Source organism: Delphinus delphis, chromosome 2 (genome assembly GCF_949987515.2).
Source record: "Delphinus delphis chromosome 2, mDelDel1.2, whole genome shotgun sequence".
NCBI lineage: Eukaryota > Metazoa > Chordata > Mammalia > Artiodactyla > Delphinidae > Delphinus > Delphinus delphis.
The window spans coordinates 159,271,573-159,298,626 of NC_082684.1; the positions used below are offsets into that span (position 1 = coordinate 159,271,573).

At 36.7% G+C, this 27,054-nt stretch overlaps 1 protein-coding gene across 3 annotated transcripts in view; it reads right to left on the reverse strand.

Annotated features, from left to right (window-relative positions):
- Positions 1–456: 456 nt before the first annotated feature.
- ANKRD26 (ankyrin repeat domain containing 26) overlaps positions 457–27,054 on the reverse strand; it is a 92,202-nt gene continuing 65,604 nt past the window's right edge. For all 3 annotated transcript variants that reach the window (XM_060006062.1, XM_060006063.1, XM_060006061.1), the window contains 9 exons: positions 24,326–24,396; positions 23,894–23,987; positions 19,383–19,495; positions 17,660–17,789; positions 11,661–11,951; positions 10,858–11,075; positions 9,255–9,483; positions 2,790–2,835; positions 457–1,610 (listed from right to left, as the gene is read on the reverse strand). In XM_060006062.1, coding sequence (XP_059862045.1) covers positions 1,474–1,610; positions 2,790–2,835; positions 9,255–9,483; positions 10,858–11,075; positions 11,661–11,951; positions 17,660–17,789; positions 19,383–19,495; positions 23,894–23,987; positions 24,326–24,396 — 1,329 coding nt within the window. In that variant the 3' untranslated portion in view covers positions 457–1,473. The remainder of the gene's footprint in view (positions 1,611–2,789; positions 2,836–9,254; positions 9,484–10,857; positions 11,076–11,660; positions 11,952–17,659; positions 17,790–19,382; positions 19,496–23,893; positions 23,988–24,325; positions 24,397–27,054) is intronic.

Sequence of the window (27,054 nt, forward strand, 5' to 3'; positions counted from 1 at the left end):
TAAGAGTTACTAACATTTTAGCTCTTGGAATTGTTGGGAAGGAAAACACTTCCTCTACCCTCTTAGGTTCATTAATTGGGAATCTGCAAATTAAATTGACAAAAGCAGATTACCATGAGAAAAAAACATTTAACTGTGTATGACTACATGCAGGGGTTCCCAAAGAAACGTGATTTGAGGGGCTGCCTACAACTGGGGGCTTATATACTACTTAAGTGACAGGGAGTAGGAGAAAGGCATCTTCTGAAAAACGACTTCTTGGTGGGGGGAGGGAAGGGCACTTATGGGAGAACAAATGACGTTTAGGAAAGATAAATGTTACATTAGGAGAATATATGGAAGATATGGTAGTTTTATGAAAATGTCTGTTTGAGTCTGGTGCTTGGAACTTTTCTCTAATTTTAAGACTGTTTCCAAAAAGTAAGTAAATAAATAGAAAAGGTGAAAAGTCATAGGCAAATTTTATTTCTCCATGAGGAAAGATCTATGAATGAGTGTTTCAAGTTACATATACTAAGTTTTATGGCACTATAACAATTGTAATACATCAAACATTGACAATAAGGACTTCCCTGGTGGCGCAATGGTTAAGAATCCTCCTGCCAATGCAGGGAACACGGGCTCGCCCTGGTCCGGGAAGATCCCACATGCCATGGAGCAACTAAGCCTGTGCGCCACGACTACTGAGCCTGTGCTCTAGAGCCCGCATGCCACAGCTCCTGAAGCCTGCGCGCCTAGAGCCCAGGCTCCGCAACAAGAGGAGCCACAACGATGAGAAGCCCGTAGCCCCCGCTCGCCGCAACTAGAGAAAGTCCGTATGCGGCAACGAAGACCCAACAGTCAAAAATAAATAAATAGGGCTTCCCTGGTGGCGCAGTGGTTGAGAGTCCGCCTGCCGATGCAGGGGACACGGGTTTGTGCCCTGGTCTGGGAGGATCCCACATGCTGCGGAGCGGCTAGGCCTGTGAGCCATGGCCGCTGAGCCTGCGCGTCCGGAGCCTGTGCCCCGCAGCGGGAGAGGCCACAGCCGTGAGAGGTCCGCGTACCGCAAGAAACAAAAACAAAAATAAATAATATTTTTTAAAAAAAACAAACATTGACAATAGCCGTAGCAGCAGTATATCCAAATGATGTCTGTCTAAATCTTTAGGTCTATATATAGTGATAAAATTGGAAATACAAAAAAGCTATCAATCAACACCACTATATATTAATGACAAGTTTGGTTGTCTGGGTGCTGGTATCAGGGCTCAGTTTGAGTATGTAAAACTCAACAGTGTTTTGATTCACAAAATCTGCTTAAAAGTAAGTTAGATGCAGAGAAACATGGTTTAAAATACTATATAAATTTTCATCATACACATCTAATACAAAAATATTTTCCTTTAATAAAGATTTTCACATCATGTTTAATGGGAAACAACTAAAATGTTATGCAAACAACCCAGTAGGGAAATTTTTACTATTTATCTTTTAGATCATATAATTTTTCTTCAAAATCTGTACATATTCTTGTGATGTTTTCAAAACTAGATCCTGATTTAGATTTGACTCATCAGTAGCTCCTAGAGGAGAAGCTCTATAGGATCCAGATTCACATTCAGCAGCAGCTGAAAAGAAAAAGAAAGGATTATATTCTGTACCTAAAATACTTGAGTTAACTAAATATAAGTTAGTAAAAAAAAAAGCTGAGACCTTTCTAAGCGTTCAGAAGAATGAAAAATATCTATACACGACATAACACAAAATACAAGATTACTATTATATAATTTGCCCGTGGTTGCACGATGAATTCATTGCTCTTGTGGTTGAGTATCAGAGCTTCTGATTTTCTCATTCTTCATTCATTTACTCAACAACCATCTGCTAAGGTGCTGTGACAAGCACTGAAATTACAAGATGAAGGTAACACAGTCCACCCTGAAAAATCATATACTATAAACTGGAAAAAAACCAGGCCATTTCCATACAGAGTCATAAATACTATGACAGGTATAAAAGAGGGTACAAGGAACACTCAGAAGTGACACCCAGCTTTGTGTCAATACTGTCAGCTTTTTGGTGGAGGTGGTATGTAAGTGGATACCTGAAGGACAAGGAAAAAGTACGGGAGATGGAGGGAAGAAGCACATACAAAGACTATAGGTGAGGAAGAGCACCTGTGGGATTGTAAGCGGTCTATTTGACTAGATGCAGAGCAAAGGGGCAGAGGAAGGTAGTAAAGAGATAAGGCTGAATACTATCGCAGGACCCAAACTGATTTGGGTGTTTTTACTCCATGATATAAGGAATTTGGAATTTTTCCTGAGAGCAAAAGATAAACCAATGACAAAGTCAATGACAGGAAATTTTAATGTCAGCCACTAAGCAACAGCCACACGAACGTGGCTGCTTGAGTCTGTTTTTTTTGGCCTTAATCACTGCCAGAAACTTGAGAAGTTGATGAACCCCATGTTTCCTAATAGTGTCAGTGTGCAGGTTGACAGTTCCACAGGGATGGCAGAAGTAGAGGAAGGATACAGCCAGAAATAAAAAGAAATACATAGGCTTTTTGAGATTTTTTTTTTAAAGCTATGGAACATGATGAATAAATGAGGAATCAGGATATCTTTCATTATGAATGTTCATGCTTTCACAGTTTTCATTAGATATGTATAAGAAAAGATATTTAGCCTATCAATAGTATCCGTCATCCAAACAATGGAAAGAGATGCCATTTACTACTGAATATTTACAGTTTATTTCCAAAATCAATGTCTAAATTTAATTCATAAATTTCGGCAACATACCTTTTTCTAGTTCTCTAGTTATATTTTTTTCCATCTCCTGCTGCATCTGAAATAAGTCAAATATTATTTATGTTTAAGTTAGACAAGAGACATTTTTGTAGGAATGATGTATAGCTTATGAAATGTGGCCTTTAAATAATACTTCTAGAGACTAGACCTAATTTGAGGATTGCTTAAATAGAAAAATAATCACATAAATAAAATAAAATAAATTCCTACTTATTTTGATTTTAGATAATAGAGAACATATATATGTAATGTTATTTAGATTAATCTGATAAAAAGTACAATAAATATCAGTCTATTGAATATACATAATTTCAGAGGGTGATATTTGATCTTATTGGTACAAACAAGTTTAAATGATTCAAGTCATATATTACAATGAATGCATTACTTTGCAATTCTTAGAAAAATTGCTCTTTATAAAAGTTTAATCAGTTTTTTTTTTACTCTAATGGATTTTTCCTTAAAATGAGTTTTCCATTCTTACACTTCTATAAAACTAAAATTTTAAGGTATGTTCTATGGTAATAATTTTTCAGCATAGAATCTTAAATACATAAAATGAAGAAAATGGTTCTGTTGTAATGTCATATCAAAATTCTACTGGCAAAAAATTAAGTAAAGGTATTTTGCTGTCTATATTAGGACTAAAACATTTATTTCAGAAAATCTGCTTGAAGAAAGGAAAAGTAGAGGCTAGAGCCAGTTTTCAAACTCAGTTTCTGATTCATGACTTTCTAGAATTAGAAACAAGGAAAACAATACATAATTCTTTAACTGTAACTTTGTTTCCATTCTAGAAATTAGGGCCAACTTTTTGAAACATTTGACTAATTACAGTTATCTACTTAATTATGAAATGTGTGGGAACATTTCAAACTGTATTACAAGTGTCTCCACCTAGAGTGTTCTTTTAAAAATCTTTCTTATAAAAGGCACCCTCTCACTAAACAGGGTCTAAAATAGTATACTGAACATAATAAACACTGTGATGATAATGATATCATGATAGCCAACGCCTTTGTAAATTTTAGGTGCGAAGACAAATTTTTTGGCTAGCAGGTTTCCCGATATTTTCAGAGACTGTTTTCCATAACACTTTTCTGACAACAGCACTACAGAGAGGCCCTGTAAAATGAATAATGTGACAACATTACTAGACAGGTTTTGTGAAATTAATAATTCATAACAGATGAAGGAAGAAGCCTTTACTGAAATGATTTTTTATTACCATTAATAAACACTGCAAAATGTAGGTCACGTTTTTACACGCGTTGAATTAGGGAATGACCTGTGTAAGATTACTCTCTTTTCCCCCAAAAGCTCTTTTCCTCAATATGTACTTCCGAGACCCTCATGTTGATTTCTAGGTGAGGATCATGTTCAGCTGGAGGAAGTAGTTGGAAGTCGAACATGAATAAGGAGAACACACCTGCATTTTTTTTTTTTCACACCTGCATTTTTCTTTAAACTTTTCCATTTAACAAAACCACAGAAAGTTGCGAAAATTATACATGGGAAAACAATATATCAGCAAGTTTTAATTCTAAAGATTTTTAGTTAGAAGGATTCTCTCACAACTGGTAGTTTCCAAACTATGTCCCATAGAAATGGAAAGTCCCACTGAGGACACTGCAGGATTGAAGGACAAAGAAGTCACAGCTTCAGGGTCTCCAGCCACTCCTTTAGCTAAAAAGCTCTATATTTGTCTCTGTTTTATATAATACAGTTTCATGCAAAAAAATTTTTTTTTTAAAAAAAGAAAGGGGGCTTCCCTGGTGGCGCAGTGGTTGAGAGTCCGCCTGCCAATGCAAGGGATGTGGGTTCGTGCCCTGGTCCGGGAAGATCCCATGTGCCGTGGAGCGGCTGGGCCCGTGAGCCATGGCCGCTGAGCCTGCGCGTCCGGAGCCTGTGCTCCGCAACGGGAGAGAGGCCACAACAGTGAGAGGCCCGCATACCGCAAAAAAAAAAAAAAAAAAAAAAAGAAAGGTTCTTTTCCTTGAAAAAAAATTTTTTAAGGTATGAGAGTCATTGATTTAGTCAAAGTCCCTAATTTTACAAAAGAGGTAACAAAGGCTCAGAGAGACTTTGTCACAAAGACAACGTGTCACAAAGCCAACAGCCTTCTCACTGAGTCTAGAGAGAGTTCTACGCCAGCTACTTCCTCAGATTAAGAAAAAAAAACACATAGATTTTTAACTATAACTCAGAGAAAATGAATATGTAAAAGTTTGTCATGTAGCTCAATAACATTTGATGCATGAGACATGAAATAGTAGCTTTCTAACTAAATTATGTTTTAAAGGCATGAACAAGAATAAATTGTCATAACTCCTATTAGTAGCAGTCAATATATTTAATTTATAAAGCACAGATTTTTTTTTTTTAACCACAGGACAGGGAACTTGAAGGAGAAAATCTTTAGTTGAATCACACAGGCCAAAATTGAGGAGATTCTTCTTTAAAAGGATATTCGTTTCCTCCAAATAAAACTTGGTTTACCGAAATGAGTCAACAAATGAACCACGTTGCGGGTTATTTATGGCAAAATTTAAAACACAAAACAGATTTCTCTTTACCATCTAGCATACTTCAATCTCTCATCATTAGTTTGTATGTACAAAAACCATGAGTGTAATCTCAATTAGAATTTAAATCCAGTCAGAAATTACAGGCTAATTCCTTGGCCTAAAGTTTCAACGTGAGGACTTACACTCCTACCCTCCTCACGAGAGGAGGGGAGATTTACCCAATGGGTGAATTTGGGAGAAGGAACTGAGAAGTGCTTGCTTGCTTCCGAATCTCTTCTCTGAGAAGGTGTGTGTGCCCTCAGCACCGGGAACTGGGGTCTGCTCTCACGCCCGCAGTAAGCAGCCTGCCCTGGGGAGGGGTCAAGCATTTGCTTCCTCCCCTCAGGCCTAATTTGGGATGAAGTATCCCGAGGCCCACTGTGACTGCACACCTAAAGCACGTCCTCCAATTCGTCAGTTGTGTGTCAGTAACAAAGCTCCTTAGTTGATCTCCAGCTGCTGACTCCCAGGTGCTGAACTCAGAAGGGGAAGAGAAGTATCATCTGCCACCTACCCACCACAGCTCCAACAAGGCAGAGGACCAGACGACACTGAGGCAACGTTTTCTTCTTCTTCCCTGACTCTATAATTAACGTACATTGTTCAAAACAACCTCCACTATAAAGTAGGGGAGAGGTGAAAGGAAGATTTTAGAAAGAAACGTCGTGAAGCCAGTAACAATATGAAGCACAACAAGTATGTGTTCGTTCACCCAACCATAATGTATTACTGTTAACTTATATCTGAGACTGCAGGCTGGAAAATCATGTTGCACTCTCTTTTTAAGACCAATTTGATAAATATATACACACCACACACATACACACGCACACTCATTTCCAAAGTTAATTTATTTTCAGTAATTATTGATACTTTAAAAATTTGATATCACTCATTTTAAATGTCATGAAAATGTAATAAAATCAAGTCATTTAAACCACTTCCATTCATTATCCAATTGTAAACAGGCTAATGTATGAAGGAAATTACACTTGGCAGTCTGTAGATATTAAGTACATGTATTTTGCTGCAGAGAGAAGAACTGAGGAAGAATTTGTAGATCAAGGAGCTGAAAAACTAAGTACAGAAAAAAAAAGGAATGAAAGAAAAAGAACTGTTAAGAAGTTGAACTATTACCTCTATCTTTCAAAAGATAAAATGCCTACTCATTTGTCCATGTGGACAAAATGAAGTGGGAACAAGAAGGATTATACTGATATAATAAACTGAGACAATCAACAAGTTTATTGCACTCTGCCTGTGCCTTATGAGAAACTAGCTTAACTACTGTGGTAATTTGATTAGAGTTAAAACTCAGAGTGGATAGGCGCTGCCTTGGTGATGTAAACAGGAGGCCTATTTTTTAAAAAGAAATGTGACTCAATATTCTGGTGAGACACAAAATGTTGTGTCATATAAAAAGTCAAAGTCTTAGGAATATTAATTGTTTTAGCTTCAGTGCATTTGTATGACCACATTTAGAAAGACAGTTGCTAAACTGAATGGACATTTGAGCAATTTTTTAAATTACTTAAATAAATCATTAGAAAAATCTTGAAAGTGTCAGTAATGCACCAAAAGTCCAAAATCAGTCAATGTAAAATGCAGTCCTCCTACTTAAGACAGATTTAAAGGGCATTTATTAACTACTGTGGCCATGCATCGTGTTTGGCACACAAATACCTAAAAACCCTTGAACATAAAAAAATCTTTAAACCAGTGAAATTGTGTCTGTCATAAAATTGTCTGGAATAGATTTTTAAGTTTTCAGTTCTTGAAAAAATTCTATGTGCAAGAAAATCTAACAGTGACATAGCTGTTTTGGTTAATGTTAACTTTTTGTATTTTATAATAATATAATTAAATAACACAATTTAAAAAACTGTAAAATTACTTCTGATATATAGGACAAAACATCCCAGAATTAACTAGAATGTGAAAACTGAGGGTAAAATAAGCAAGACAGATACGTAGTAATCTCCTACCCCCACAATGGTATCAACTGATAAGACTGAACTTCATATACTGGTGAGGGAGGTAATAAATCTAAACGTTAGGTACATGGAGAAAGCTTGCTGCTACAACCAGCGCAACTGAAACCACAGACCTAGAGTAGTACTTTGCTATAATTATTTTCCTTAAAGTTAGGGAAAAATGCTGAGTAAGATAAAACTTCACAGTAGGAATAGTCCAAAATGTTAAAACCTTGCAAATAAAGGAGACTGATAAACAAATGCAATCCTAATGCCATTTTTAACATTTTACTTTGTAGAATCATAGCTAAAACCTTTAGAAGGCTATTGTTTTGTAATGTCCCATCCAAAAACCCACCCCTTTCTATCATTTTAGACAGTACGTTAACACCTCTCATAGTATTATTTTATGTTTTCCTAGTAGAAATAATTATATTCCTAGCAATTCCAGAAGGCACCTTCTTTCTGTAAGTCTTACTAAGAATTATGTGAACAACAACTGTATAATAACTCTTCCGCGGCATTCTGTAGTGATTATGGAGACGTGTCTTTGCATCTTGATAGAGTAAGTAGTGCTCTTCAATCTCTCTTATTAAAACCAGCACGATTTGGCAAAGATCCCACAAGGGAACTATGTATACCTAGTAACTACAACATTGAGTTTAAAATAAACTATTTTTCGATTGATCTAGAACTACTAAAAAAATAAACACCTCTTTCCTCCAAAAAAATTAAAGGAAAAATTGCCTGCAGAAATTTTTCTCTCACATTGTTTCTGCATTCACACACTCTTTCATCTTCATCTTGTAAAATGATACATTGTCTGATTTTTTGGGTGACAACTCATGAGAACATTCTAAGTTTACATCACGCTTGGCAAGTGACAGAGGGCTTGACATGCATTTTCTTTTTGACCCTGGAGTCCAGTTTCACGGCTCTGAAGCACTTAGACCCAATTTAGCCACAGCACTGTCTAAGAAACCTTAGCTTTGCTCTTCTATGATTTGTTACGACGTGAAGCCAAATGAGAAAACAGGTTGAGACTTCATTTAACAAGGGCTACTTTTCTCTGCATCAAGAACATCATGAAAACACCATCAAAACCATAAACCCCTGTGCACTGAGTGAGATGGATTATTTTAATAACAATGATACACAATGAAAACTAGTTGCAATTTAAAGACTCCCCATCATAGTCATCATTCATCCAGGTGATGGCAAGATAGATAAGTGGACTTCGTTTAAAAAATTTAAATATTTGCTTTATTTACGTATTTAGAAATGTTCTACAACTGCTCAGCAAGACATTTTATAAAAATTCAATAAAAATGCTCTAAGTAAAACAGCAATTAAGGATGCACTCTCATGTATGAAAATGACAAAAAATTTTAACTTAAAAACAAAAATTAACCTATTTAGTGCTACAAGTCTATTTAACTCACAAAAAGGATTTATCTAGGATTCCTTTAAATAAAAAAAAAAATCCATATATGGTTAAGTGTTTGGATGCCAATCATTCACTTATGCTTAGGGGTAGAAAAACTAGGGTGCAGCAAAACTTGAAAATGATTATGAACCATTGTCAAACTGAAATCAATTAGAAAGTATATCTTTGGTTATTAGGCAATAATATTTAATTTCTAAAATAGAATTTAACTGCAGTTTTTCAAGAAATTTAAAATTTGTCAGTTTAATTACATTTACTGAATGAAGTTAATGATAAATCTCTCTTGAAAATGAGAAATCCAGGGACTTTAAAAAAATCATAAAATTTCTGTCTCTTTATTAGCACAATTAATTATGGCTTTTACTTCGTGTGTGTAAGTCAAATAAACAATTCAGAATTTCACCAAATTAAAAACAAGAATTATTATCAGAAATCTGAAACCCAAGGAAAAAAGGATAATATCACTAACCTTGGTCAAGTAAATCTCCATGCTCTTATTTGAAGGGCGTGAACTTGAGGTAGAAATCTCTAAGTTTTCTCCTGGAGTAAGATTTCTATTGAGCACTAAACTATTATTAAGACTTCCTACACAAGGTGGCTCCAGGACTGGCCTCGTAGTAAGAGTGCTGAGTAAAGATCTGTTCTGCTGTTTCTCCACCAGTAGTTTGGTACTGATCTCTGCCAGCCTCTCATTAGTCCTGGGAAGATGGCAAAACACCAATTTCATTCATTTCATTTTTCCTAAATGATTTGCATTTTTTAAATTGCCATAATAGTAAATGGAATGTCCCATTAAACCACGTTTTAACACTGAAAATGGCTCAGAGCAGACCTACTATAAACAACTGTAGGTGTAAAATTGTTCTAAAGAAGTATATATGTGTCTGGGGGATCCTGAACTAACAAGTCAGTCAAAGTCGGGAGAGGAGAGAAATGGTGTCAGTGACGGAGACGGCTTAACAGGTGACGCTCGCTGCCTTCTGCGATGGCTGCACTTAGACACCCACCTTTAGTTCAGGGACGAAAAACCAAACCATCCCTTAAAGACATTTTCAAGCATTTGCTTTCACCACCCCTGTATACACATTTCACTCATTACCTCAGAGAAATTAAGCGTTCGGCACTGAGGAATGATCTAGTGCAGCCGTCCCCAACCTTTTTGGCACCAGGGACCAGTTTCGTGGAAGACAACTTTTCCATGGATGGGGGTGTATGGGGGCTGTCAGGATGGTTCAGGCGGTAATGCGAGCGATGGGGGGCGATGGGGGGCGGCAGGTGAAGCTTTGCTGGCTCGCCCACTGCTCACCTCCTGCTGTGCGGCCCGGTTCCTAACAGGCTGCGGACAGGTACCGGTAACACTGTTACTGAGGCACTGGGGGTGGGATCTGCCCTTGCGGTCTTCCACGCACCCCCTCACGCAGGCCACCGTGTTATTTTTAGACACTTTGTGAATTATACGGCCCTTCGCCCCTGTTACCTTCCCCTTATTTCACAAGCATGACTTTATGTAGAGTAGAAAAACTTCAAATACAGTAGTTTGTCTCAGGGCGCCCTCTAGCGGTGACCAAAGATCATAATCAAGAAAGTAAATTTACCAAATGCTAAAATGTGACGCTTTGCGTTTAAGCTGTAATCTTCCAAAAAATAATTAAACTCGTTAATATTTCTATTTACAGGAATTCCAACAAGAAATTTTATTTAAACTACAAAGTTTCAAAAATACTTAGCTTAAAGACTAAATCAAGTTAACTATTGGGTTGGCCAAAAAGTTCGTTTGGGTTTTTCCAGTAACATCTTACGGGAAAACACAAACGAACTTTTTGGCCAACCCAACATATGAAAATATAAAAAATAAAGTTATGTAAAACCAACAAAAAGGTGGGGAGATGCAAACTGGACTAACATTTTAAAGGTGACTTCACTTACTAACATCATTTTCCAAAGTTATACTATCTAGTTAGCTTTCACTTCCTACTAATCTCATGAACCTGGCTCAATAAAAATTATGCTTTAGAGGCAAATTAATGAGCTAAATTTAAATTTATTTTCTATGATTCTATGTTTTGACTTACTTGTTTAGTTTATTTGCCAATGACTTTCTAACTTTTAGTTCTTCGAGGTAGAGTTGCTTATATTTTTCCAATTCTGATTTATTAGAATCTTCTTGAAAAGCTTTCATTTTGGAGAGTTCAGATTCCAGATCTTTAATTCTGAGTTCCATCTGACTTCTTACTGAAGCATTATTATTCTCTCTTAACTGCTCTAAGTTTTCTTGAGATGCTGCTTGTGTCTAAAGTAAAATAAAAAGATACATGTTTAAAATAATTATAACCTGAATAATTATAGTATATTTGTGCCCTTTAGTTTTGCGTCAATGATTCAGAGAGCAATTTTAAATGTGAAAAAAAAGCTGAACTTTACAAATATTTATCATCAATGTAAACTGACTTAAATCCTAATTATAAAATTAAAGTTGGATCATTCTTATATTTGTACTCATGTAATCTGATAATTCAAAGAATAATAGGATCAATTTAAAAATTTTTAAATTGAACAATACAACTAAGAATAATCCAAGAGTATAGTACAATTTCTAAATCACAATATTTTCTTTTCATCCTAATAGTTTTGTTTTATACCAGTTGGTCTTAAAAATAAAATGATTCTCTAGTGAGAATCGTTCTGAAAGATCAAGTTAGTGAGAATAATGGTGGAAACCGAAATATTTAAAGGGAGAAACAAATGCCACCTTCCTTCCAGGAATTTACAAAACAAACTGCTATAAGGGAAGTAGAAGAAACACATAAAATGTATACATCCGAAATGTAATTTATAGTGAAGTGAATTAAAGCACATTACAGATCAAAAAATTAACCTGTAAAAATAGGTTGACTTCTTTTAATTTTTCTATTATATCCTGTCTTGCTCTTTCTTCAATCTCCCGTTTATACTGCTCTACTTGACTGTGTTCTATCATATTCATTTCTATATGACTTCTGAGGTTCACTACTTCTTGTTCCAACTTCTTTTTATTCTTCTCTAGTTTTTCACATTTCTTTTGCATTACTTTCATAGATAATAACTCCTGTTGAAGAACTTGATTTTTTGCACCCAGATGTAGACATTTTGAAGATGCAGTTTCCAGTTCTGCTGTAAGGTCATCAATCTGCATGAATAAAATAAAATCGTTTGGTAATTAGGGACGTAGACTGAGAATAGCCTAACTCAAAACCAGTATCAACTTTTAAAATAAATTCAGTTACAATAAAATGGTGTCTATATTGTAGCATGTAGAACCTTCAGTTACTAAGAAAATGAAGAAAAACGTTCAAACCACCAAGAGCCACAAATATATATCCTTTACTGTCATCATTGTTACACAACATTTGCATTTGATTTTATACTCTTTTATTCTTCTATTGTTTCACGTCTTTCCTCCATAAAATGACTATAAGTCACCTCTTAGTAGAAAGTCTCTTACTCCTTCCCCACCCTCAACTTAACCCTCCATGATTTTTAAAGTTTTAGGGATATCATATTGAGTTATTTAGGGCTGAATTAATAAATGCCTCCCAAAATAAGACTCTGAAAATCAGACTCTAATGAGTCTTGTAAATATGGCTTCTAATACCATAAGCCTTTTTTCTGAACTACAAATATTTTATGCTAATTTGAATTGCATTCCAAGGAGAAATGCTTCACAGGGTTAAGGAGAAATCACATCTCCCAGTGTAATAGTTTAGCGAGATGATCCATACATTTTTCTGAACGAAAAAGTGCCGTTAATTCTTGTAATGCTTTGTTACTTTCTACAGAATAAGAGAACATACTAAACAAAACAAACAAAAAAACTTGCTGGAATTTCAATGACACTGAGTTGGGAAGAACTTCCCTTTAGACAGAATGATTATTTGGTAAGACAAGGTCAAGTGGATGTGGTAGTTTTAAAACACGTCTACAAATTCTTTGACACTTATCTCACGAAATTCCCAGGGCTTCGTAAGACTGTTAATGGAAGCCTGACGGCCCTTGAAGAAGCTGAAGGTGACAGCTTCTAGGCAAGGGAAGAAAATGACACTGCAACCTGGAGGAAGGGGGACTCTAGCTACAAAGCAGCTGAAAGTAAAATTGATGAGAGGGATAAGCTAAAAAAAAAAAAAGACTATTAAATATAAAGGATCCAGGACTCATTGGGTTCAAATATCTGTATCCCATTTACAGCATCTCCACATGCCCAAATAATGCTAAAACAGAGAAATAGGTTCTGGGCTAAGATCAGATTTAGGGTGCTGCCAGGAAAACATGGTCTAAAGATAAAGCCAAGACTGTAGAACCCTTTATTAACACCCTGTAAAGACTTAAGTTGGTGCCTCAAATTCCTTTAAGGATCTTAAAAAAAGCATAAGAATTTTAAAGGCATCATACTACAAAGTTTCCCGTCCTACAACAGCTTCACAAGAAGCCCAAGGGGAAGAGCTTATCTCAAAAAGATTTGGGAGGGTAGCTTTTCCAATGGCATGAACCCCAATAAAATTCACAGGACACTCAAAGCTTTAAAGAGAACTGTGGTAGCAAAAACACTGCTTGCTAGCTTGGATTAACAGAGACCAAGACAGTACAAAATGAGAAGAGGCCTTTGGGATTTTCTTAGAAGTTCTATAAGTCCCCCTTCCTCCAGGTTTCAGTGCAATTTTCTTCCCTTGCTGGCTTGAGAAACACTACTCAGCTGCAAACACAGGTCATTTCTTACGAAAAGGACAGAACAAAGAGCTCAGAGGGTACAGCAAAGGAGAATCACTTCCATGGTCGGGACTAAGTCCTAACCAAAGAGCTGGCAGCAGGTATCAGGCTGTATTTCAGAACTGCTATGGACCAGCATGTCTTCCATTTTCCATTTCTGAATGGGAGAGTCTTTAGCAGTTTAACAGAATGTTGGGTATGTGGGTGGCAGAAAACTTGTCCCTTTAGCTCTCAAGTCTTAGTACTGAGAGGACTGGTACTCAAGGGGCTATACTCTAGAAACCACACCCAGGAGCCTCATCCCCATCCGTACCTGGTGAAAGATGGTAAGATCCTGGACTCAAGCCTGAGCCTGACACCATAACAATTGAGATTTGTGGGGGAACTGAGTAGGGTGTATTCTTCATGTGGAAGGAATATAAAAAATTGTGGCCAGTGGGTAGATTATGCTGGTTTTTAAATGTATCCATGAGTTTTTTAAAAAATTTATTCCATAAAAAAAGGTAGACTATGGGCCAAGCATAAGCAACTTATTCCTAATGAACAGAATATGGTGAAAGAGATGCTGTGTGAATTGCAAGGCGAGGTTAGACAAGGCAACACAGCTTCTGCCTGGCTCTTAACCTTGGAACCCAGCCCCATGTTGTGAGAAGCTCAGGCCACAAAGAGAGCCTCGGTGTTCAGGGTAGGTGTTCCAACTGAGGGGAAGAGAGGCCAGCTCTCCTGGCTACGCTTTTCCTAAGTATAGATTGTGAACAAAATAAACGTTGCTTATTTAAGCTACTAAACTTTGAGGAGATTTTTAGGAAAAAAACAGATAGAAAAGTGGATAAAAAAAAGAGATAATAAGAAACATAACTTTGACACAGTAGAAATTGGTTTCCTATAAACTGGAATCTAATAAATGTCGAGATTAATTTAAAATGACAAACAGTGCTGATGAGAAGAAGCAGATAACTAGAAGAAAGACCTAAGAACTATTCAGGAGGAAGTTTTTGGCAGGTTCCCTTCACTTACAATTTCTTACAGATAGGCAGGTATGCCTCTTCAGAATTTCCCCTCAAGTTTGAAGATAAGGAAGGTTGGTAAGCAAGGAGACATATGAAGTATCATAGTTGAAAAACAACTAGAAATCGTCAGTTTAATTACCAAAATCAGACTCTTTTACCTCATCTCAATGAACTGAAATTCTAAGGGATAGGCAGCTTTGAATATTTATTAATCTAGGACTCAATCTTCATTGTCCTTTCCTCAGAGAAGAAATAAAACATCATGGAAGCATTTTTAATCTTCTCAGTAGTAAAACAAATGCAGTGTCCTTTGGCAGTATATAATTAAATACAATTTTTCCTTTACCTTACTTAAAGCTTGTTTGTCAGGGAAGGTAGGACTATCTCATTTTTACACTGTACCACAGTGCTTCTCTATATCACACAAACTGGCTTTGAAATTCAAATTACTAATCTATTATTTGTCCCAGATAAATTGATTATTACCTTTTTAAAAAAAATTGATTTTATTTATTTTTGGCTGTGTTGGGTCTTCGTTGCTGCGCACAGGCTTTCTCTAGTTAACAGCGAGCAGGGGCTACTCTTCGTTGAGGTGCACAGGCTTCTCATTACAGTGGCTTCTCTTGTTGTGGAACACGGGCTCTAGGCGCATGCTTCAATAGTTGTGGCATACAGGTTCCATAGTTGTGGCTTGAGGGCTCTAGAGTGCAGGCTCAGTAGTTGTGGCGCATGGGCTTAGTTGCTCCATGGCATGTGGGATCTTCCCGGACCAGGGCTTGAACCATTGTCCCCTGCATTGGCAGGCAGATTCTTAACCACTGCACCACCAGGGAAGCCCTACCTGGTTTTTAACAGCTATACTCTTAAAATTTTTTCTTTGGATGGGATGAAATAGTTATTCTATTCATTATGTGTAAAGCTATAAAGTACAGCTATGCATCTCTTTCTTTTTAAATAAAAGAAGGTAGATACAGGGAACTGTGGTTTCTGAGAATTCAGAATCTATGTCAAGAACAAGATCAGCACGAGTGTTATACACAAGAAACACGTCAAAAGATGATTTAATTGTGAATTGCAACATGATGGCTTAGAGAGACTTCCAATGAGGAAAGCTGACAGCCCAGACTTAATCTCCTCCTAGATGGTGAAACGTATGGATGAGTCTATGAATTATAATGAGCTAAACATAATGAAGCAGATAGCAGACTAAGTCAGCAGATCTCGTGACCAAGATTTGATGGAAACTGGAGTGAAGTGGGAGGCATTGGGTGAGAGACTAAAGGTCTGAATGGAGGGAGAAAAAAAGGAATGGACTTTACCTTTGTAAACCTACTTCCCATCATGTCATGGGGTCAGTGAGGCATAAGCTGGCCACAGGCTCCTTCAAAAGGCAAAAAACCTCCACGGAAGTAGAGTTAAAGACATTCCACTACACTGACTTTTTATTATTACATAAAACAACTGGTAATATGCAAGATGACTAAGAAAGAATTCTCATAAAATCTGACTTGGTACTGGCATAAGACAGACATATAGATCAATGCATTACCATTGAGGATCTAAAAGGAAAGCCCCACATTTATGGCCAACTGATTTTAAGAGTGCCAAATAATTGAATGAGACAAGAAGAGTCTTTTTAACAAATGGTACTGGGACAACAGAATGTCCACATACAAAAGAATAAAATTAGACCTCTACCTCATACCATATGTAGAAATTAACTCAATATGCAAGAGCTAAAACTACAGAATTCTTAGAAGAAAACACAGGTGTTTATCTTCATGACTGGATTTGGCAATTCTTAGATATGACACCAAAAGACAAAAATCGACCAACTGAACTTCATCAGTATTAAAGACTTCCGTGGTTTGAAGGACACCATCAAGAAGGGGAAAGGGCAAGCTCCTGAATGAGAGAAAATACTTGAAAATCCTATATCCGATCGAAGATTTGTATCTAGGATACAAAAAGAACTCTTACAATTCAATAATAAAAAGACAATCCAACTTAAAAATGGGCAAAAAGTTGAATAGACAGTTCTTCAAAGAAGATACACAAATAGACAATAAGCACATGAAAAGTGCCTCAACATTATTAGTCATCAGCAAAACGCAAATCAAAACCACAATGAGATGCCACTTCACACCTACTAGGATGGCTATAATCAGAAAGACGGTAATGACAAGTGTTGACGGGCATGTAGAGAAATTGGAATGCTTACACACTTTGGATAAAAATGTAAAATGGGGCAGCCACTCTGGAAAACAGTACAGCAGTTCCTCAAAAGGTTAAACAGAGTTACCATACGATACAGCAATTCCATTCATAAGTATATTCCAAAAAGAAATGAAAAAAATATGTTCACACCGAACCTTGGACATGAATGTTCACAGCAGCATTATTAACAATAGCCAAAAAGGTGGAAACAACCCAAAGGTCCATCAACTGATGAATGGATAAATAAAACGTGGTACGTCCATACAAATGAATATTATTCAGCAATAAAAAGAAATGAAGTATTGATCCACGCTACAAAACAGATGTACCTTAAAAATATTATGCTGAATGAAAGAAGGCAGTCACAAAGGACCCCATATTCTGTGATTCCACTGACATGAAATATCCAAAATAGGCAAATCTATAGAAACAGGGAGTACAGTCGTGGTACTAGGGCTGGGAATATGAGGAAGGGAAAACTGGCACAGGGTGATGGCTAAAACGTATAGGGTTTCTTTATAGGGTGATGAAAATGGTCTAAAATTGATTGTGGTGGTAACTGTATAACTTTTTGAATATACTAAAAGTCACTGAATTGTACAGTTTAAATGAGTGAACTACATGGTATGTTCATTATATTTCAATAAAGCTGTCACCAAAAAATAACGGATGCTTTGGGGTAATGGTGTGCTGCTCAGCTTCAGATCACTAGCCATGGTTCAAGACACAGACAGTCAACAGTGTGCCCTTTTTATGGAAAAATGATATCGGAAAAAGCTGTCTTTTTTACTGGTATCAAATCTAAAACATTAAGAGACAAATCTGCGTTTCACTGCTCAAAGCATGGAGTGATTTCTATTTCCCCAAATTAAGTGACTTTTGGGTCCCAAAACTGATTAAAAATTACCTTATGTTTTAGCATATTAATCTGAATATCCATTTCAATTTGATTGATTTTTAAATCTCCATGGAAACTAAGCTCTCCATTTTCATATTCATTTAACTTCCTTCTTGGCATTTTTAAGAGTTTCTTAAGTCTGTAGAAATGCATAGAATGAATAAGTCAAGTTCTTAAGAGTAGATAATTAATAATTATTTAAACAGATATATGTTCTATCATATAAAATAAATGCTATAAATTATAATTCTTTCTCATATGTTCTAATCCAATATTGTTTGAAAGCATAATGACTAAATTATAATCTTAGGTAAATAATATGAAGAAAAATTTTATGACACACGCTAAGTAAAGAGTTAATATAGTGTGTGTATACATATATTATACAGTTCTTATAAGTAAGCTGTTATTAGTATCCATTTTTAGTATGTTAATATGAAATATTAACTTATTATTAAATACTAGTTATAAACCAGAGATCAGTGTCCAAGTTGAAGAAGAAAAGCATATCATATATGAATGTTTTGAAAAGACACAAAAAGACATTTTGGTACTTACTGACCACAGCCTCTGCAAGAAGGAAAGAAAGAACACACAAAAAACATCGACACTCACTCAAAATAGAAAAGGAAACAAGAAAGAAAAATCTTTGGAGTCTGAGTTGACAGGGAAGAAAACCAGGCTGAGCTGCATAAAAAAGGAAATCAGCAGAGAGAGAATGTGTACCAGTCTCTTCAAGCTGTTTTAAGAGATCTAGAAATCTTGCCCAGCACAATGCTAACAAAATGCCAAGCAATGTAGAGAAAATTAAATGAGAGAAAAATACTAATGAGAATCAGGGAAGAACCATAAGTATAATACCAAAATCCACAGATGCTCAAGTCCTCCTAAGCACATACTCCTGTATACTTTAAATCATCTCTAGATCACTTATAATACCTAATACAAGGTAAATGCTATGTAAATAGTTATAAATACAATGTAAATAAATGCTATGGAAATAGTTGCCACCTGAGGCCAATCCAAGTTTTGCTTTTTGGAACATTCTGGAATTTTTTTCCCCCTGAATACTTTCAATCTGAGGTTGGTTTAATCTGTGGATGCTGAGGGCTAACTATGCTCAGCAAATAACCAGAAAGGAAGCCATGTGGAGGCATCACAGACATTGGGAAACACTCTATTTTTTTTTTTTTTTTAATCTGAGTGGTCAAAACATGATCACTAATGTTATTATTCTTTAAGTCATACATATGTTTTTGTATGTATATTCTAGAACTAAACTTTTAGAGCAGAAAGAAAATATAAGCAAAATCAAGGTAGTTTTTGATGTTGTTAAACAGTGACACAAATAGGTTTTTAGATATTAAAATACTTGAACGCTGAAGGGGAAGGACACAACTGAAAGAAGGCAGGATTACCAAAAAACAGCAAAGATATCTTGCAGACATAAAAATTCAAGGTAGATGATAAAGAGCAGAGTGACATTACTATACACAAGGCACACTATTGTTATTGTTTCAGAAATCATTGAAGAGGAACTGTAATACTGGGGCACTCAAAACAGTTTCAGATTGTGCTGTGAGTTTCTAAAGTAAACTTTTAAATAGGATGGATGATTTAAGTATGAATATACACATACAAAATGAATTTGTATCTAAGGTTTTAATAAAACAAAATTATAGTTAAATCAATTAGTTAATAGTTGAAATTATCAGAAATATTAAAATCTTACCCAATAATCTCTTTTTCTAATTCACTATTTTTCTTCATTTCTTGATCCAAATTATATTCCAGAGACTGTTTTAACTCAATACATTTCTTTAATTGCTCCTTTTCATCCTCAGACTTCGAAAAAAAAATTTTAATTATTTTTTAAAACCTAGAGACTTACTCTTCTTTCTTAAAAATATTACTTCTCATGAGTTCATGAGTAATATACATTTATAGTGAAACACAGTTTATAAACCTGATGCCAATAAGGACAGACTTCAAAAATAATGACTTTTCTTGAAACAGCTTATATTGATTTTTCATTTTCATCATTTCATCATTTTCCTAGAATTTAAATTGCCAAAATTTATTTGTTAAAAACAGACATTTTGGGACTTCCCTGGTGGCATGGTGGATAAGACTCCGTGCTCCCAATGCAGGGGGCCTGGGTTCAATCCTTGGTCAGAGAACTAGATCCCACATGCAGGCCGCAACTAAGAGGTTGCATGCCACAACTAAGGGGCACACCTGCTGCAACTGGGGAGCCTGTCTGCTGCAACCAATTATTATTTTGGAGCAACCAAAATAATAATAATAATAAATAAATAAATAAATAAATAACCCAGAGGTTTTTACACGTTAATGAAATTTTTTTAAAGAGTGGCTATATTTACGTTTTAGTTTCTAAAGATGCCCTAGAAACATTTTCATCAATGGTTTAAGATACTCCAGGTTTTGTTAAATCACATCCTACTAATATAATCTTTGAAAAATTCCCACACAACATGAGATAAAGCCTTTTATTCTCTGTAAGCATTCTTCCATAGGTTTTAATTTCTCCATTTCTATTAACCATTCTTCTCTTTAAATAAAGTTTAAGTCTTCTATACACTAAATAAAAATGTAATTTCTTCTTGATTCTTGTAGCTTTTTCTCTCATCCTTTTTCTCCCCCACCCCTGCCACTGGACTCTTACATTCTTTTTTTAATTAATTAATTAATTTTATTTATTTATTTTTGGCTGCGTTGGGTCTTTGTTGCTGCGTGCGGGCTTTCTCTAGTTGTGGTGAGTGGGGGCAACTCTTCGTTGTGGTGCGCAGGCTTCTCATTGTGGTGACTTCTCTTGTTGCGGAGCATGAGCTCTAGGCACATGGGCTCAGTAGTTGTGGCTCCCGGGCTCTAGAGCGCAGGCTCAGTAGTTGTGGCGCACAGGCTTAGTTGCTCTGCGGCATGTGGGATCTTCCTGGACCAGGGCTCGAACCCGTGTCCCCTGCATTGGCAGGCAGATTCTTTTTTTTTTTTTTTTTTTTTTGTGGTACACAGGCCTCTCACTGTTGTGACCTCTCCCGTTGCGGAGCACAGGATCCGGACGTGCAGGCTCAGCGGGCATGGTTCACGGGCCCAGCCGCTCTGCGGCATGCGGGATCCTCCCAGACCGGGGCACAAACCCGTGTCCCCTGCATCGGACTCTCAACCACTGCACCACCAGGGAAGCCCGGCAGGCGGATTCTTAACCACTGCACTACCAGGAGAGCCCTGGACTCTTACATTCTTTAACGCACGGTCTCATCCACAATTCATCTTTCATCACTTATTCTCTTCTTTTACACTAAATTGACTTTCAATCTTGTAACTCCACTAAAAGTTTTGAGGGTCATCAAGAACCGTTTCTTCAGTCCTTACCCTGCTTTACTTCTCAGCAGCAACTGCTAACATGACCACACTCTGCCTCTGCTCCTCTGAGCCCACCTCAGTCTGAATGACAGTAACCCTTGATGTTCAGTCCTTGACCCTTTCTAATCCTCTTTCTAAATTCTCTCAGGGCTCCCTACATCTCAAGGCTTCGTACTGGATTCCCTAACCTACCTTTCCAGCCTTGACCCCTTTGCTGAGATCACCTGTACTTTTCATTCCCGCTCCTCGCTCCTCATAGACAACATCCTCAGCCACACTCATGAGCCATTACTTGGTGTGGATTATCCTTGTACAGAGCTATTCTTGGACACTTTATGTTTATTCTTATTGGTGTTACTTTGAGTGTAGTGTTATTTTCTAATCTTGGGGGGCACCCTCACCCTTAGGATGTTGACCAGCATACTTTGTCTTTATTTCCTTTTATAATGAGAAAGTTTTTCACAAGGATCAGATTATCAATTATTTGACCTTGTTTTCTTTTTCTTTTTGGCTGCATTGGATCTATGTTGCTGGGTGCGGGCTTTTTCCAGTTGCGGTGAGTGGGGGCTTCTCTTCACTGTGGTGCGCAGGCTTCTCACTGTAGTGGCTTCTCTTGTTGCAGAGCACAGGCTCTAGGCACGTGGGCTGCAGTAGTTGCAGCACATGGGCTCAGTAGTTGTGGCTCACGGGCTGTAGTGTGCAGGCTCAGTAGTTGTGGTGCACGGGCTTAGTGGCTCCCCGGCTTGTGGGATCTTCCCAGACCAGGGATCGAACCCATGTCCAATGCATTGGCAGGCGGATTCCTAACCACTGCACCAGGGAAGTCCCTGCCCTTGTTTTCTTTTGAATAATTTCCTATTCCACAGAGACCTGACCTTATGGAAGTCTTCTGACACTCCTTTCAGGTGAATACTCAACTATACTGTTTGGAGTCTTGAGTCAGATAGAGCTCTCTCTTCTTCCCAGCCCAGATTCTTCATCTCAACACTGTGCTGACCATATATCTTAACTCAGGTTGGCTCTGGCCTGGGGATTCCTGAGATGAGAACTTTCTAGAGAAGCCAGGGCTACTGACTGAATTGGTGAAAAGCTGTCTCATTAAATTTTTGATTTGTGTAGACCTTAAAGTGGCCAATAATTCTATGTCATAATCCTAACTCATCTCTATAGGAATCTACAGAAAATCCCTAATTATATTTTTAATATGCTTAATCAGTGTGGGGTATTCTTACAAAATTTTCAATTTCTGATACCCGAATAGATTTCTGTTTGACAATGTAAGGGGACATCTGGCACTCTCATTCACATAAGACTCCTTTTGTCAACATATTGTATTGTCACTTGTATGAAAAGTATGCTAATACAATGTGACTAATTTATATCAAGTCTAGAAAAAATAATTTTCAATGTTTCTTTGAACACAAGAAGGGCCAGTCAATAGAATGTTCTAGTTCCCCTGACAGGTATATCTGTATAATGACACTGCATGAATCTAACTACTGTGATGGAAAGAGACGAGTTGGTAGGTGCATCTACCTCATCCCTCCAACTTAGGGTTCACAATAGAATCTTCTGATTTTTAAATCATAGGTAGCTTCCCCTACAAAGGAGAGTATAAATGGCAGCAGAATCCCTTTCTGCTTGGTAAATAGTTACATAGCTTTCACTATACATTGATTAATTGGAATCCTGGATTACACATCAGTCTTTTCTGAAACTGGCCGTTACACCTTTGAAAGGCTGATTAACTCAAGTGTCTGGGAAAAAAATTGCTCCTGAACTTGCTATGCTAGGAGCACCTGTTACTATGTAAGGCCCTGACTGAGCAGCCATTTCTACTTTTTCACTGGCATCTCTTTTCTTTTTTTAAAGAAAAAAGGGGGACTTCCCTGGAGGTCCAGTGGTTAAGACTTTGCCTTCCAATGCAGGGAGTTCGATCCCTGGTCAGGGAGCTAAGATCCCACATGCCTCCTGGCCAAAAAACCAAAACATAAAAGAGAAGCAGTATTGTATCAAATTCAATAAAGACTTTAAGAATGGTCCACATCAAAAAAAATCTTTAAAAAATAAAGTAAAATAAAATCCAAGAAAGGAAAAAATACATTCCTTTCAGAAAAATGCTTGCATAGTGACCTAGTTAGTATTCTTTCTTGATAAATAAAATGAACTACAACATTAAAAGTAATTCATTCTCAGGCTTCCCTGGTGGCGCAGTGGTTGAGAGTCCGCCTGCCGATGCAGGGGACACGGGTTCATTCCTCGGTCCGGGAGGATCCCACATGCCGCGGAGCGGCTGGGCCCGTGAGCCATGGCCGCTGAGCCTGTGCATCCAGAGCCTGTGCTCCGCGACGGGAGAGGCCACAGCGGTGAGAGGCCCGCGTACCGCAAAAAAAAAAAAAAAAAAAAAAAAAAGTAATTCATTCTCAAAATAGCACTGGAGGGTTTAGATTACAAGGGAAATTCAGAATTCTAGATCAAATCATTACTCAAATTTCTGGACTCAAACAGATATTTGTGTACCACTGTTCATAGCAGCATTATTAACAATAGCCAGAAGGTGGAAAAATCCCAGTGTTCATTGACAGATGAATGAATTAACAAAATGTGGTATATATAAAATATTGCTTTTGCACTGTCACAATCTTTTTAATTAAAATCTTACTAGAAAAATCAATTTTATTATTTCAGTCAACTTCCTCTATAAAGAGGAATTATGCTACTAGTAGCAAGTAGTATCAATATAAAAATAAACTCTTTTATCAATGAGACTTTTCATATTGTCCAAAATATTCTTATATATTACTAGTATAAAAATTAAAATTCCTTTTCAGCATGACAGAAATTAAGAGATTGACTTACTGAACTTGTACTTAACAGGTTTTTCTGAAGCTGTTCAATTTTGCCGGCTTGCTTTTTGACTGTAGCTTTTAACTTGGCATTTTCAATTTCAAGCCTAAAATGCATATTTTAAAATAATTATTCTCACACATAGATTTTTAAAATACCACACACATTTTCTGAACAAACAGCTGCAGGTTCAATTATATACGTTCTTAGAATTTTGAAAAGTAGATGATTTGGCAATTGTGCCGTTTTCTAGTTGTGTTCTGTGGATAATGTGAAAAATTTAGAAACAATGGAGAAAAATTATGCATTTCAAAATAGCTCAAAGCTGAAGTGTTTACCCAGCCTCACAATGATGTATTTATTGTCATTACTGATATAATTCTCATACTATACTGCTTATCTGCTCTATACTTAAGTTATTTTCTGTGCTGCTTTAAATTGTACTTTTGGATGTGATCCTGCGTCTTCTCAGCACATCTCATGGCCTCTGTACGTCGATCCTGTGCTTCTTGCAGCTAAAAGGAGAAAAAATTTTTTAAAATTACTGATAATCTAGCAAATCCGCCATCATCTGTTTTTATGTCTTTCATCTGCATATTGTTTATGACTACTTTCCTGCTGCAACAGCAGAGTTGAGTTGCTACAACAGACACCTTGTGACCCACAAAGCCTAAAATATTTACTGTCTGGCCCTTTACAAGTTACTGACCTCTAGTACTAAACCACAACATCATTCATGCTTTAAATTATACTTTATCAAATAAATACACAAACTTATAAATTGGCCAAATGGGGAAAGATATTTATATTTTTTATTCCATGCTCTATACCAATTATAATTTTAAAGATCCACATATGTGAATGACCACAGCTCTTCCAGTGATTATGAACGTTCACACTACACACTACTGTTGGTGACAACCAGATGCTTCAGTGACTAGTGTGAGAGGCAGTATCTACACAGGAGCCAGAATGCGTGGGTCTGAGTCCCAATTCCACCAGTTATTTGCTGGATGTCCTTGAGCAAATTACTTAAATTTTCTGTGTCTCAGTTTCTCCAGCCGTAAAATGAAGATAATAATAGCACTGACCTCACTGGGATGTCAGGAAGATTAAATTGGGGGAGGGGGGTATACATAACGTATTTAGAAAAGTACGTGGCGCATAGTAAATGCTAAGTGTTTACAATTAGAATTATTACTATTGCTGTATTTTATGTTCTAAACAATTTGATATTTTAGGCAGATGGCATGCCAACAGAAGTGGTCTCCTGTACAAGTCCCACTGAAAGCATTCTCCATACCATTGAAATTGGCAGTAAACGGGGAGTGTGAGGACCAGAATGTATGTGCCCAGTACTTCAAAAACTTTCACTGATTCCACTAATCAACCAGTACTTTTTTCCACTTATAATAATTTATAACTTACTTCCTCTCTGTACTACTCAGTGGGCAGTGATCATGGATTTAATATGCGAATAGCACCTCCTGGATTGAGTGGTACATAACTTACATGACCATCAGAGGAAGGGTTAAGTCACTGGCATGGAAATATCACCCTATTGCTAAATCAAAGTGCTGAATCAGTTCACTCCCAGCAACTGTTTATGTCTAGAAAGTACTCGGATGAGAAAATTAAGGTTATGTGGTATGGATATCGGAGAAGCTATCCACAGAGCTTTACAGTTGGTGAAAGGCTATAAATGTCAAAATCCCCAGTTCTGGCTGCATAATGAAGGAAGGTAAATTTAGATTTTTTTTCCAGAGTGAGGGAAAAAAAAGAGAGCATTTAATTGAACAATTCTCCTCTATTAGATTAAGAGCTTTTAATTTTATATTTAATTGCTTAAAATACATTTTAATACAAGATTTATTATATCAATAGCTCCAAGAAAAAATTATTGGTATGGTATAAAGTACTTAATTGTATCCTAGCAACTGTTAAGCTAAAATATTTTCAATTTATGCAAGACAGGGGCCGTGCATATCAATAAGTATTCTCTGTTAGACAAATTTATACTTAGACAAGATTCTCTCTCATGAAAAAAATTAAAACAGTGTAAAACTAAGGGCTAAACTGTTCTTCACAGACTAGGTGACAGGGTCAATGAGAGCTAGGACAGTCAGAGAGAGCTTCATGGAGAAGACTGGGGTCCAGGTCTGAATAAATGGAGGATTAGGCAGGAGGAAAAGAAACTGTAAAGACAGAAAGGACAGCATGAGTAAAGGCCAAGAAAAGGTGAAATCAGCCAATTAACTCAGAGGATAAAATCCAACAGCAGGGAGATAAAAATTATGTCCACACAGTAACTTGTAAATGAATGTTCACAGCAGCATTATTAACAGCCCAAAGTTGGAAATAACCCAAAGGCCCATCAACTGATGAATGGATGAATGGCTTAGCCACATAACGTGCTGTTCGACGATAAACAGAAATGGAAGTACTGATATGCGCTATAACATGGATGAACCTCGAAAATGTTACGTCAAATGAGAAAAGCTAATCACAAAGGACCACATACTGTGTGATTCCATTTATATGAAATACCCAGAATAGGCACATCTACAGAGACAGAGATTAGACTGGTGGTTGCTGGGGCTGAGGGAGATGGGGGCCATGGGTGATGGCTAAGGGATGCAGGGTTTTCCTTTGTGGGTGATGGAGATGCTCTATAATTGACTGTGGTGCCAAGTGCACGACTCTCTGAATATACAAGGAGAGATTCAACTACACATTTTAAATGGGTGAATTATACGATATGTGAATTATCTCAATAGTTTTCTTAAAAATTACAATGGCAGGATCTATATAATTTTCTTAATTTTCTATTTTGGGTGTACATACTATACACGATCTGAGTATCTCTAAGCTTTTACAATATATCTAAAATGAAAAGAAAATGAAGGCAATGCCTAACTTCAACTGGTTTGTATAATGACCTTTCTGTACAAGTTATTCTGAAATCCATGAAATAAATATCCACAGATACTATATCCATTCACGAAAGTGAAGATGAAAAATGACAATTTTATGGAACATTCCATTAAACATTATCCTCTGATTTTATCTGGCTTGCTTCATCATGGTAGTAGAGATATCACTAAAAAATACTGTTTAATAGAAAAAAAAGTCTCTCAACTTCTGTGAGGAATCATGCACAATTCTCAACTTCC